At 32.5% G+C, this 14,327-nt stretch overlaps 1 protein-coding gene across 1 annotated transcript in view; it reads left to right on the top strand.

The window, feature by feature from the left end:
- Positions 1-386: 386 nt before the first annotated feature.
- The window catches only part of LOC126735845 (E3 ubiquitin-protein ligase UBR4), an 86,898-nt gene continuing 72,957 nt past the window's right edge, over positions 387-14,327 (top strand). The window contains 11 exon segments of the mRNA XM_050439928.1: positions 387-556; positions 692-789; positions 954-1,199; positions 6,010-6,188; positions 6,248-6,625; positions 7,914-8,039; positions 8,093-8,248; positions 9,348-9,533; positions 9,591-9,822; positions 12,954-13,117; positions 13,323-13,500. Coding sequence (XP_050295885.1) covers positions 426-556; positions 692-789; positions 954-1,199; positions 6,010-6,188; positions 6,248-6,625; positions 7,914-8,039; positions 8,093-8,248; positions 9,348-9,533; positions 9,591-9,822; positions 12,954-13,117; positions 13,323-13,500 — 2,074 coding nt within the window. The 5' untranslated portion in view covers positions 387-425.

The raw sequence follows: 14,327 nt of genomic DNA, 5'->3' as shown, positions 1-14,327 counted from the left end.
ACAAAAAATTGCGTCGTCTAGGTACTTTATTTAAACTAGGGGCTGCTTCAAATATTCTGTAAGCTGCAAGGCACGGCCCGAAATAAATTTGGCACCAGTGCGCGTTTTCTTACAAAATTCTCTGGCTTTATTTAACCATGCGGCAATTTGTATGTGTATATGCGATTAAAAATTTAAAAACATAAGTTTAAGCCGCTCCTGTTTTCTCGTTTCCGAACTGACTAACGTCACTGACTATTATTTCCGACTTCTAGTATAGGACTAATATATTACTTCTTTTAAAACCGTACCGGCCGAATCGCAATCCTAATTTTACCGGACTAAAGAATGTCAAGCCGGTTGCCTACGTTCTCGCCTTCTCAGCTGTCACCGTTCCCATCACAAATGCCATTACCTGCAGAAAAAAAAAATCAAAAAAATTACAAATGGTTGAAGTGATGGCAGCGAGCAGCGGCGGAGTCGATTGGTCTTTAGTTTTAAGGCCCTTTTTGTCCCCGAATTACGAAAATACGAATAGCGCGGAACTCTTTGAACTATGTTCTACGATCGTCAAAAGGTAATTTTCCCCGGAACCCTTTTGGTCGTCTCAAAAAAGGGCTCGGTTGACAGTCGCACTGCGACCCGTTCTTTTTTTTTTTCACCTTATTCGTTAAAACGTTTTATTGACCGCTTTTTCCTGTTATATTTTTAGTGAGACGGAGATCTGGAGGCACAAGGAGACCCACAAGAACTTCTACAACACCTTCACGGTCTTGGCGGCCGATTATATCAGCAGCAGCATCTCCAAATGTAAGTTGGGTTTTTTTTGGCAAGTGCAGTCTCAGTATGCTGCATAGTGTACATGTTTTAAATTTTTTACTATGTGGGTGTGTTTTGGGATATTTATAGTTCAATATTTACTCATGGGGGTATAACTAGTTCAGCCCTTCTAGGTAATATTGTGAAATTTTCAGTATCTGGCAGTCAATTGGAAACAGCCAATGCAGCATGTAGAGTACTACTAAAATACTTGCTTAATGCACTACAGTGTGCAAGCAGTGAACAGTACCAGGACAGCGTTGCCATTGAAAGGTACCTAAATGCAGTAAGAGTCTTATGTAGTGGAACAGGATTGCTTAGTACCACAGAGGTGTCCAATTTAGTTGATACCATGAAGGGCGAACAACTCCCCCAGCAAACTAATAATGTGTCTGTTACTGGTAAGTGGTTAAATCATAGGAAAGAGAGTTTTATTATAAGAGAATTTAAATAATCATTTGTCAGAATATAATGACAGTGTTCTAATAATAACTAAATAAAATGATGCGATGCAATGCATATTTCAGGTTTTGACTACCACACAAATAATTAATAATACTTAGGACTTTGTTTAGATTTGTTATATAAATATTTAAAGAATTTTTCACATTATAAGAATACCTCAATGCTCTCCAAGAATATCATCAGGCCTAATTAAAAAGATAATGTTATACAGTTCAATATAGTCAGTAGGAATTATATTTAGAAAATGCCTTAAAAATACTGTATACTTAATATTAGTGATGAGATCATTCAGATTAATGAGAATGAATGTATAAGAAACTAAATTTTTGGTCACAAATTGATCAGCTGATAAAAGGTGTTATATGTCTTGTGATTTGTAATCTTGCAGAAATCATTTATAACCTAATATTCTGATTATCATAAAATGTCTTTTTTCCGAGACTACTTAATACCAGTAAACAATTATTAAATCTTGGGTTAGAATATCACTACTGGAAAAAACATAACAGATCTACCTTATGACCATATAAAAAGATAATATAGGTTTAGTCACATAGCCCTGGGAGCTCTTTGAAAATATTGAAACATTATTGATGATTTATGTACTTATTTATTGAATTAACAATTTGAACTAAAATTACAATTTTCAGGCTACTTTTTAAAAAAATTACATATAGCACTAGTAAATTATAGGACAAAATAAAAAGCTTAGATACTAAGATAAAAAAATGAATTACGATTTTAGACAAACTAACTTAGTTAGCTGAACTTAAAATAATAAATTGTTATTAATAGGTACTCATTGCAACTTGGATTTTAATTTGCTGAGAGACACACTAAATATATCAAGTTTTGATCGATTTGTATGTGACATTCTATTCTATGTGTTATTTTATCTAAGATTAACCACTGGAGCATAAAGGTTTATACACATATAACATATCTGGTGATTTAATAGTGTTTTTAATAAGTTTGAATATAAAAATTACATCAAAGTTAAACCGTCGTTTTTTCAATGTTTTCAAGCTAAACGGACAGGTCTCTATAACTAATATGTTCCTTAGGAATAAAGACATTATAAAGCAAAAACTTTTTGAATACACTCAGCTTTTTCTATGTAGGTCAAATAATAAGGGGATCAAACAAAAGTGCAGTTTTCTAATAGTGATCTTACTAAACTGTAGTATAAAAGTTTTAGGGTATAGATATTAGTAAAGTCTCTATTATGTCTTTTTAAGAAGTCAAGTATTTTATATGCTTTGTTACAGCAATGTCATAATTAAAACATATCTTTGAATCAAAATAGACTTCAAGGGCTCTGACCATATTGGTGTTCTTCAATCTTGTAGGAGTTTAACACTAGTTTTTGTTCCTTCAAAACTGAATATACTGACAATTTTGAAAGTTAACAAATATATAATTAGCATTTCACCATTAATTAAATCTGTTAATGTCATTTTGAAGATTTTCTACTGCCTCAGGTCTATCTATGGTAATAAAGATCTTATACCTTGGACTCACTAGTTCTTACACACACTATATTATTACAATGACCAATTTAATCAAGTTCAGTCATAAATTGTAGCTCCCATCCCTACATGATCCCATAAATCATGCCCCTACATTTTTGAGTTTTTTCTTAATTCGTCTGCTGGGTTCCATATAGGTTTGCGTTTAAAAACAGCCGCAATTAACTTTTTCCTCTATTTTGCTAACAAACACTACCTCGCGTCTGGTTGAAAATATCCAACATGACTGATGTCTGATACTCAAGTGGCTTGCTTGGCGAGTTGCTACGCTGCTTAACTTGGTGGGAGATCGCAGTGCGGCTGTTCTGGTTAAAACTGCTTGTCGGAAACATATCTTATGGGTTATTTGGAGGGTTGCTTAGTGCCTGGCTACCCACTACCCTCTAGGTAACTTGCTTGCACTGCGGCATCAGGTTTAAGGTCTTCGGAGGAAAACATTGTGTTATGTCATTGATGAAACTATTGAAAAATATTTATTATACTCTCACACCTTCTGGAAATCCAGATGACACATTGAAAGTTGATGACTAATAAGACTTAATCTTAACAAATTGTGTCCTATTATCTAAATAGGATTTTATCCATTGTAAGATGCATCCTTTGACACCATATGCCTTAGAGAAGTCAGTGTATATTGAGCAATAAGATACATAAGATTGGTTGCAATAGATTTGCTCTCTTATTTTCTAGTTGTAATAACATTTTTTGAAGCTGATAGTTAGATAATCTGTGACAAGAGATTTGAATACCTTAGGAAATTGGATCATAGTTTTTTTTATATCCTTTTACCTTTTACCATAAGATTGATTTATTTATTCAACAATTACATATTGAGAACGATTTATGTCACTTAAATGTTACTTCTACAAAAACATGCTAAATACATCAACACTTTTCTGTTTTTTTTTAAGAATAATTTTCATTATTACAATACATTATCCAACATTTGCAGTTAAAGGAGCTTTGATCAAAGTGGTTCTTTTGGCCCTTCAGTAACTTATCCAAATTTGCCATGTAAACAGCCAAGTTGATTATGATCCAGCCTTAAGTGTTCACTTTAATTTCATCCAAAATATTCATATATCACTGAACTTGTTAAGAGCTCTTTGTAATCCAGAAACAAGTTTCTTAGCTTATTGATTCCTTCTAAAGCTTTTTTGCTAATTTTTTTGATTTTATTGTGACAAATAGGAGGCATAAGTCAAAATCTGTTTTATGCTTATACACTCATGATTTATTACAAATTTAATTACTTAATATATCTTAATTCTGTAATTCTTAGTAGTACTAATATAAAAATAAAATTATTGCAATTTCAATGTCAAGATTTGCTACATATATTTACTACCTGAATGTGTCCAACCAACATTAAATTTAGTAGTAATTAATAAGTTGATTGATATAAAGGAATTTTATGATATAGATAAGGGTTCTAATAATTAATTAACATATATTGATAAATAGTGTGACAAACATAACTTAATGTGCATATTTCATTTTATATTTAGATAGCTACTGTACTAAAAATATGCTTTTTTAATGGGTTTGCTTGCATATTATTGTAAGAACTATTTGTAGCATATATATAGCTAAACTATGATTCTGCTACAAAGCGTGTGATTCAGAAAGGTGAAAGGCATAAAGCATCCAGTCTCTTGTTCTCAGAGTCTGGTGAACAAAATATTTTTCAAGGTTCAAATTAATTGATGAATTATCTTATCACCTATAACTTTAAGCTATCACTCAATTACTATTATGATTTCTATTTCTAAAGTCTTTGAATTAATTATCTTTGATTTGCTCATATTACTTCATATTCGCATGGTTTCTTACCAAAAAAGTCATCTTTTTATTTTGTTTTCTATAAACATATGAAAAAAGCATTTGATAGAGTGTGGCACTGTATAATTTTAAAATCTTTGTCAGACTTAGATGTATCTTCATATATTACTTGCCTAATTCAGTCATATCTCAGTTATTTTGTGTTGAAATTAAAGGTTCCAAGTAATGTGTCTTTAAAAGTACTTCTGGTGTTCCACAGAACTCCAATTTTGGACCACTCTTGTTGTCGGCCAATACTGTTAATGGTTAAGCAAACCATAATAAAAATGCATTTGCTGACAATTTAAAAAGTTTTTTTGTCAGATTCAATTAGATTATGATTGTCAGGCATTGCAAGGTAAATTTTGTGATGTTGCGAGCTGGTAAGAATTACATAGCTTCAGGTGAATTGTCAGTAAATGTGCTTATTTATCATTCACCTTAAATAATGGACAACTTCAAACAGATGGATCTAAGAGTTTTGATTCCACTCTTTAATTTTCTGTAAACATTTTGTCTAAAGGAGAAAATTCCCAAAAAAATTCTGTATTTTTTACTAGAATGATCAAGGGGCTGTGTGGCAAGTGTCAAAGTGAGTGTTTATCATTTTGATAGATTGGTTTTGCCCATCCTGGAATATGGGTCTATTATTCTATTAATCTATCCCAGTACGGTGCCTGGATAGCAATGATTGAAGGGGTTCAAAGGAGGTTTTTGGAGTGCATGTCTTTTTGGAAATTTAATATATATCCCCACAGACATTATGAATAATGATCATTTTTTAGGAATTTTTGATAGGCTGTCTTTGAGTAAAACAAGAATACAAACATTTTTGTGCACTCTTCTTAAAATACTGAAAAACTAAGTAGATTGCCCTGAAATTCTTAGTTTACTTTTGCTTTAAGCAGAATAAACATTTGCCATCCAAAAGTATTTTATTTGACTTATCCATGATAAAAGTTCACCCATTTATAAATTTTGTGAACATTTTAACCTATATCCTTTCGATATTATGATAATGAGGAAGCTAGTCTGAATCACTTTAGGATTTTTTTTCTGTTTAGTTCATAAGTACATTTTATGGTATCTTAGGTATCTGTAAGTGGTTTCATAGTTGTTGATATATATAACAAAATAAATAAACAAATAAGACAACAACATTTCTGTCATTAATTTTTCACAAAGCTTTTATCACGAACAATTGCATACAATTAACATTTTCTTCACTCGTTCTGGATAAACTGCTTATCACTATTATTATTGTGTTTTTTCATACTAGGTTTTACCCTTGAATATAATAGTGTTCTATTAGATTTAAGCTGTCCCTTGTTATGTGAGTATACCTGTGGACCCAATTCTATAATAATTCAACTAAGGTAGTATTCAATTTCTGCAGGAAACGAAAAAGACACCACCAACAAACAAGAATCACCAAAAAACAGACCCGACTTATCAGTCACCATCTTCGAACGTCTCACCCTACCGATCAGAGATGGTCCCCAAATCAGTGACTCAACAGTCATCCCCCCTTTACCAGAAAATATCACTGATTCAGACCCTACAGTAGAAATCAATGTAAGCCCTAAATTCCTATAATAGCTTTCAATTCTCTTTAAAACAATTCTTAAATATAGAGACTATTTCTGAGAGCCAACACGGAGAGCCTACAAGCCCTTAGGGCGGGCGACACCCTGATAGACCTATGTCTCAGTTTGCCGATGTTAAAAAAAGCGAAAGCCAAAGTGGAAGAGGCTTTGGCGGGCAGACAGTTCACGATTCCGTCCAATCACGCGGAGGCTTTGGCACATAGGAACAGCCTGCCGCAGACCGTATCGGAAATCCAATTGGCGATGTCCGCGATCAATTTGCCGGTACTGGAACCCCTTAGCGCCCCGAAGCTGGATAAGCTGTGCAACTTAGCTATGGCGGCGCTGTATTGCGCCGTGGCTCAAGCCGCGGCAAGCGCGTGTCTTAGCACGACCAGCGCGGTCTCGCCGAAAGTTACAGGACAAGTAAGTGAAAATCAAGTCATAAAATGCTTTATTGTATAAATAGGTTAAAAATTTGGCCAGGTATTGTGGGGGCTAATGTATAAACATGTTTATTCACGATTATAGGAAAAATTCATTTAAAATTGAGGTGTTTTTTTCTTCTTTTATTTTTCGGACACGTCGATTAGCATTATCACTTTCGTGTTTTTTCAATAAAAATTGACTGGCTACTGAAACATCTGACATTAAAATAAAAAAGTTTTTACAATATTTATTATAAAAAGATTTATGTTTGTTGTCCATTTACTTCAATGCATTTTTGATCCAATTGCACATTTTCAATCACTTGCGCATCGATTAGTCTAATTTCTTGTCGAATTCTTTCCTTTAAATCATCATTATTTGGTCTATTCACATAAACTTTGGACTTAAAATAGCGCCATAATAAAAAATCTAATAACGTTACCTTTGTCTGGCCACTCTTCGTCTAATCCATGTTAAGAAAAGTTGCATCAAGAACTGTTCAAAAAAAATAAGGTCTACTTACTTTCTAAGAAGCTACATAAAAAATTAATGTTGGCGTCATAGTTTCTACTTGAGACAACCTGTGACCAAAATTTTTATTGCAAAGGACGCATTGAATCAAATGGACAACAAACTAAACATTAGTTGCAATAAATCTAGAATAAATGTTTATGTCTTAGTTTCATATGTTTCTTTGGTCTGTTACGTCATTTCTGACAAACCATCGACTTCATTAGGTCATGTAGAAAAAAAATTAAACTATAGTAAAAATCATTTTCGTTCATGTTAAAAACTGTTATATGGCCTCCGAAAGTACAATATAAAAAGAAAATATATTTTAGTGAAATTTCTCCCTATAAGTTAAGTACCTTTCAAAATATTCAGTGTTTTTCAAATTGCAATTTTTCCATAAAAAACTTAGTCAATGGTGAATCGCCCTATAAAATTTGATAATGGAAAGGATGTACTTAATAGTTGGCTGGAACCTTTAAAAAACAAACAAAAAATTAAAAAAGTATTATTTTTATTTCAAGATCATTATAAATTTTTTTTTCAAGCAGTTAAATTCGTATGATCCCTTATTCGACTGCCTATTTAACAGTTTTTATTTAACGAAGATTATAAAAAACTGAAAAAATCGAAAGTTTTCGACGCTTTTTTTATAAACAAAACAATATTCTTTATTCTACTGATTTTTCATAAAAATATTTTTTTAATTAAAAAAAAAAACTAAAAAAGTCCGATTATTTAAGTCACTGGCTTTTTTGTAATTAATATTTTTCAGGCCCAAGCAGCCAATTTAAAAGAAGAAGACCTGGATTCTAATGCCGTAAAGGTGGTTGAAGAGGCGTTAAGCATGTACGGCTATATTGGAAGTGTGGTGAAGGGCTCCACTAGGGCTGGAGGACATGTAAGGAAAGCCCTTTTTTTGTCCTGTTTAAGGTATTAACGGTTCGTTTTTAGGCCTATCAGAATTACTTATTAGCCGGGGCGTGGGTTTTGGTTTCCGGATTGCAAACTCACCTTAACCAGACTACGAGCGAAAAACCAACCGCGCACCCCTCAAGGGAAAGGGATAATGCAGAGAAAGGACGGCCGAGTCCCAGTAAACAAGGACAAGTGAGTGACAAATTTTATTTTTAAAAAATGGTATTAGCTTAGAATTTGGTATTATATTGGTTCTATTTCAAATATTTAAAAATGTTTACTTCAGTCTCTATTTTGACATGGGGTAGCCCCTTAGTAAAAACTTAATAAAAAGTCAAAAATATTTATTTTTGAAAATCTAAATAAGTTTAATGAATACATTAATAATCCTACAGTGTTATATATAGGTCATTAGGTGAGAGAGTGAAATAAAGATATGGAAGAGTATGGGTTTGTGGTAAATAGTTACTTTTATACCCAAACTGGAGACATATAAAAAGTTAACCTTAAAGAGAAGCAAATCACTTCTTTTGAAGAATGAAGTGCTCTTTTCGCAAAAATGATTATTGTAGGGAGAATAAAGCATTTATATTTTTACTTTCTTTAAAAATTGAAGAGAAATGGACGGAAAAACTCATTTTTTCAAAAGTTCTTCTAGAAAAGACATCATCAAAACAAAGTTCTATGGCATGGAAAATGTCTCAATTTAAATAGAAGAGGATAAGAATAAAAAGGAAATAACGTATATTTTGATCATTTTTACTCATAAATTTACGATAGCTTTTATTTCGATTTTATCTTGGTGTAAACCTCATTAAACCTTTCCACGTGACGTATTATCATATAGTCTCACCGTGATTCGCATCTACAATGAAAACATTATTTTTGAAATGCTTACACGAATTTAAGGAATTTCCTTTTAACATTGACAATGCTCAAACAGTTGCAAAGTTTTAAAATATTACTTAAAAAAAAACATATTTTTGATTAGATGCTGCAAATTATATAAATATAAATCCTAACAAAACACTTAAAGGTTTGTACAAATATGTAGTTTATTATTTGTTTTCGTTTGTATTTATATTATTTTATTGTGACATAAACTCTAATGCTTTAAGGACTGTTTTATTTCCTTTTGTATTATGGTTTTCTATCCTAAATAAATAAAATGAAACAAGTATCCAGTTGCTCTGCAAATACGAAACTTTGGCACCTGGATTTTTACAGCTGCCAATACACCCTAAATGCAAATTTTCCTGACCCTTAAACTTATACATAACGAAATTTCCAGAGTCGAGATGCCCCATCTTCAGCGCCAGGAAGCGCCGGCTCGGCCAGATCCGGACTCCAAAAGTTCCAGCAATGTTTCGGTGTCCTCAGTGTGGCCCTGGCTACAAAAGCCCTCGCCCTATTATCGGATTTGTTCGAAGATCTCGGCCTGGAAGTGTGCGGCGGTTCTGTAGGGAACGTTGTGACGGTAAAACGCGATTTGCTTGATTAAATCTTGGGGCGTTTCTAGTTAATCGGTTTTCAGATCGAGCCGGCACCATTGGCGATTTTAGGCCAGTTTACTGCCCTACAAAGGGTCGCTCGGATTTTAGGGGCCGCCCCGTTAAACCATCTGCTATTTTACCTGTCCATAGTGAGTTACCGTAAGGCGTGTTCGTTAAAACGGCTTATGCCGCCGGAGGGCGATAATTTCAGTCAGTCCGATTCGACTGTTTACTTTGAAGATATGATTTTGTGTAGCGATTCCACCGATGAAGGTAAGAAAAACAATAACGAGGAATTCGTCACTATAATATATGGTTTATATTTAAACAAATAAAAAATCTCAAAAATAACTCTGCCCTTGGTACCGACGAGATTACCGTACTTACATTAAAATACAATCATTTATATCTGCCTTGAGCCTTTAAAATATTTAATAAATCTTATTTTTGAAACGGGTCAATTTTTACTTTGCTTAAAAACGCCATTATACAGGGTGTTTCATGAGGAAATATCGGTACTTTAGGTACGCATTTGGGACTCAAAAACAAACATACAAGTCTATACAAATGTAGGTCCGCAAGACCTTCGTTTCCGAATTACAGGGTATTAAAGTTTTTACTTAATATTTTCATTTTTTAAATAAAATCTGTAGTAATGTAAAAATTTGTATCCGGTTTTTTTTTTGGTAAGGCGAATTCGAATATAATCTTAGTCTTAAATAATTAATTCTTGTGTCATTTTTACGTCAAGAAGATATACCTGAAGGTTAAAACTTGATATAAGCAACTGTTTTCGAGATACTCGGATTTTTTAATATAAACTTTTTATTATAAAATGGGTAAGGACGCAGAATTATATAATATAAAAAACTCAAACGGTAACGTAAACAATTGGCTATAGATATAAGCTATATAAACTAATCGCTAATTTAATTATACAACAATATATAATTACATAAACCAAAACCATATTATGTGTATCATAAGAAAAATTAAATAGTAAATAAAAAAATTACGACACATTTGATTTTATTATAGGAAAATTGAGAAAAAAATAAACAAAATGTATAACTAAACATTATGTATTTTCATTTACAATAAAATTATTGCTCTTAAATTTAGTTCAAAAAAAACATAAGGTTTTATAATTTTCAAGAATTCCACAGTTTACTTCTAAGCGCTACATGTCAGCTCTGTGGTGAGTAGCTCGGGTGCTCTCTGGATAGATTCGGATGAATTTCTTGGAGTTTGCGTTACATTTGTTATCCGATCCAGTAATGCTTCTCGTGTATTTACTTTAGTGGAATATACCAGTGATTTTATCCACCCCCAAAGGTAATAACCCAAAGGATTAAGGTCTGGTGATCTAGGTGGCCAGTTATATGAACCACCCCTATCATTCCATCGGTTTGTAAAGTTTTGGTTTACGAAATCTCTTACACTTAAACTGTATAATGTGCAAGGGCTCCTTTATGCTGCAAATAAATCGTCTTACATTAAAGGTGACATTTTTTAATAGGTTTTCCTGTGATTTTCAAGAAAGTATAAATGTTTTTCTCCTATAAGACTACCATCGATTATAAATAGAAGGTTTTCAGAAGACCACCGGTGTTCATTGTGAAGATTAGTTAAATTAGTTAAAGCATCAGGCGTGAAGAGTGCTTTATCAGCAAACAAAACAAGTAGCTACACAACCTTCGATTCTCCTGAAATTGACATAAAGATTTCTCCAAACAGACGATTGCATAACTTATAAGTATCTGCAATCCGTATAGTTGGATCATTTTCGACAGCACTAAGAATAGCCTCTTCTAATTTAACGTCAGGTTCCGCTTTTTTTTTCAGATATAATTCTCAGATTCTTCAGCAGTAGCGTAAACTTATTGAAAAACTCTTATATATGGCACCCTTCTATCTACAAAATTGCAGAAGCTATTATAGACAAATATCATGTCTCATAATAACGTACTTAGATCTAATGTTTCTTAAATGATAAGATAATAAAATTTCTCAACAGAATTTGACAGTAACAAAATTTAATCATATTTAGTATAACTTGTGTTACTATTGCTAAGTAACAGGACGATGACAACGCCAACCAGTAGTTCTTCTGGCAGGCAAGGCACACTTCTATTTTTTTACAATACGTGCATAGCAGTTTATGTGTATTTGATAAGAAAATCAGATGCGTCTTATTTTAAAATTATGTAGTTTAAGTATTTAAAAAATTGAAAATTAAATAAAATCGTTAACGCCCTGTGTTTGAAAAATGAAGGCCTTGCGGACCCATATTCGTATAGACTTTTACGTTTATTTTTGGGTCTTGCATATGTACCTGAAGTATTGACATTTCCTCATGAATCGCGCTGTATATAAATCTGGAGGCAAAAAACTTTCCAATAATTATCGACCAATAGCACTAACTAGTAATCATTCTAAATTAATTGAGAACTGCATACAAACTAGATTAAACCAGTTTCTTCGGAAAAACAAAGTAATCTCAAAGCAGCAATATGGATAATTGCAGTACTGAGGATGCCGTGATTTCACTGATTTCCACGTTCTGGATTTAAGTAAAGTATTTGACACTGTAACACATCGAGTTCTGCTTGACAAATTGTACAAAGTAGGAATTAGATGATTATTTGAGTCCCATCTAAGCAGCAGAACCCAAAGAGTAAAACTTAATGACACATTGAGTGAATCTTGTCTGATAGAGTTCAGTATGCCATGCTATTCCTTATATATGTAAACGGATGACTAAATTTGTTGACTGTCAAACAAGAAGTAATTCGCTTGCTTATCAAAGAAAGTAGTTTGAAAAGTATAGGACAGAAAGCAGAAATTGCTATAAGAAACATTAAGAGCATGCTTGATTTTTAATTATTTGACAATAAATACGAACAAGCCTATCCAATTAAGACAGTTCCTGTAAATTATTAAAACATTTTTGTCTCTAGTAGAATCCACCTTAAACTACTGAATTGCAGTGTGGAAAGAAACAAATAAAATAAGTATAGAGCCTTTAATAAGCCTTGTAATGTAAATACCAGAGCAAACTGTAATAAATTGACTGTCAATCAAAAACCAATACTTTCTAAATGTCAGAAAAGGCTTTTTTATGGAATACCTAAAATATATAATATGCTACCAAAGGACCTGACTATAATATAATTAAGTCATAAATAGATTTATATTTAAAGGCTATAATATAATAAAATGCAAAATTGAAACTTGGTTTAATAATAATTTATTTTTTCATTTACTTGCTACTGTTTCCAACACAATTTTAACATAAACATAAATATTAAAATATCAAGTTAGAATTACTTACACATTAATAACATATACACATTTAATAATTATGTAATCTACTGTATTGTATGCCCCATTTGAATATTTAGATGATGATAGCGAGCCGATTTTGGGACAGTGGTTCGAAGAGACTCTGGCCCCGCCAGAACCGGAGGAAACCAAGTCGAATTCAAGCAGCGATAACGCGGATACGAAGTCGAATAATCAAGGGAATACTAATCGGGGGAGTTCGGTTGTACCTGAAAAAGGAGAGGTAAGTTTTTTTTAAGAGTTGAAGGGTAACATTTATGGGTCTATATCTTATCACTTACAATCTTTAGGACTATTGTAAGATTCAGTTTGATCAATGAGAAGATCTTACGAAATTTATTCTGAAGTTTTCAATGACATATGTAACTTTTAAATTCCTATAAAATAGTTTAATCTTTGAGGGTTCATACTGATCAACTCTTTTCTAGGTGGACGGTTACATATCCTTAGCCACAAGCATTTTCGTCTTCCTAAACAAACACTTCTTATGCACAAAATCGACTTTCGTGCAGCGTTACGTGAAAACCGGCCTAACCGAGCAACAGATGATCATTTTGGCCGCGATTATTCGAGATTTGGATCGGGAGTGGGCCAAATCCGAGCTCGGTAAGTTTCGATTCAGTTCAATTTAGTTCTCTGAGTGATAAAAAGTCAAATACAATATTTGAAAGGAGCATCTTACATCAAAGTTTACATTTCACGGCATTATACTGAAAAATCCGGAATTTGTGATAGGATGGTATTTATCACATTAAAGTTTTATTCTTATAGAACTTGCAAAAATAGCTTGACGGACAACGATTTATTTAAAATGAGGAAGTTCTTGAGCAAACAAACGCTCATTGTGATAGATGCCATTATTTTAATTAAAAAAAATGTTTTTTTATTTACGACGATATTTCTAATGACCTATTGGACGACATATTTACGAGCCCTAACAACTATATGTTGGAACAAGTAGTTCTTTTGAAATAAAATGCCCATTTAGCGAAAATATTTTATTAATTTTTTTTTTAATCATAAATATGAAATGAACAAGCTTTTTTATAATGTTTAATATTGTTTTTATAATTTATTTATATATTTTTAGTTATTTAGTATTTAATTACTTGGTAAATAATTGAAAAATGCTGACAACTAAATATTGGAACAAGTGAGTTTTAAAAAAGGAAAATACAAATTAGTAAGGCGTAACGTCGCCCTTAGCTTGAATAACAGCCTGAACTCTATGAGGCATTGTACCAACTAGACCTTCACAAAATTCAGGGGTGAAACTATCCCATATTTCCTGTAGTTTAGCACGTAGTTGTGGCAAAGTACGCTGCGGACTATTTCTTAGGCGTTGCTTTTGGGCCAAGTGTCGATTGGATTGAGATCCGGGCTGCTAGAGGGGTGTGACAAAACTTTCATATTATGTTCCCCTATCCATTTTT

Source organism: Anthonomus grandis, chromosome 5 (assembly GCF_022605725.1).
Source record: "Anthonomus grandis grandis chromosome 5, icAntGran1.3, whole genome shotgun sequence".
Classification (NCBI taxonomy): domain Eukaryota; kingdom Metazoa; phylum Arthropoda; class Insecta; order Coleoptera; family Curculionidae; genus Anthonomus; species Anthonomus grandis.
The sequence above is the reverse complement of the archived record's forward strand: the minus strand, read 5'-3'. Positions and strand labels throughout refer to the sequence as shown.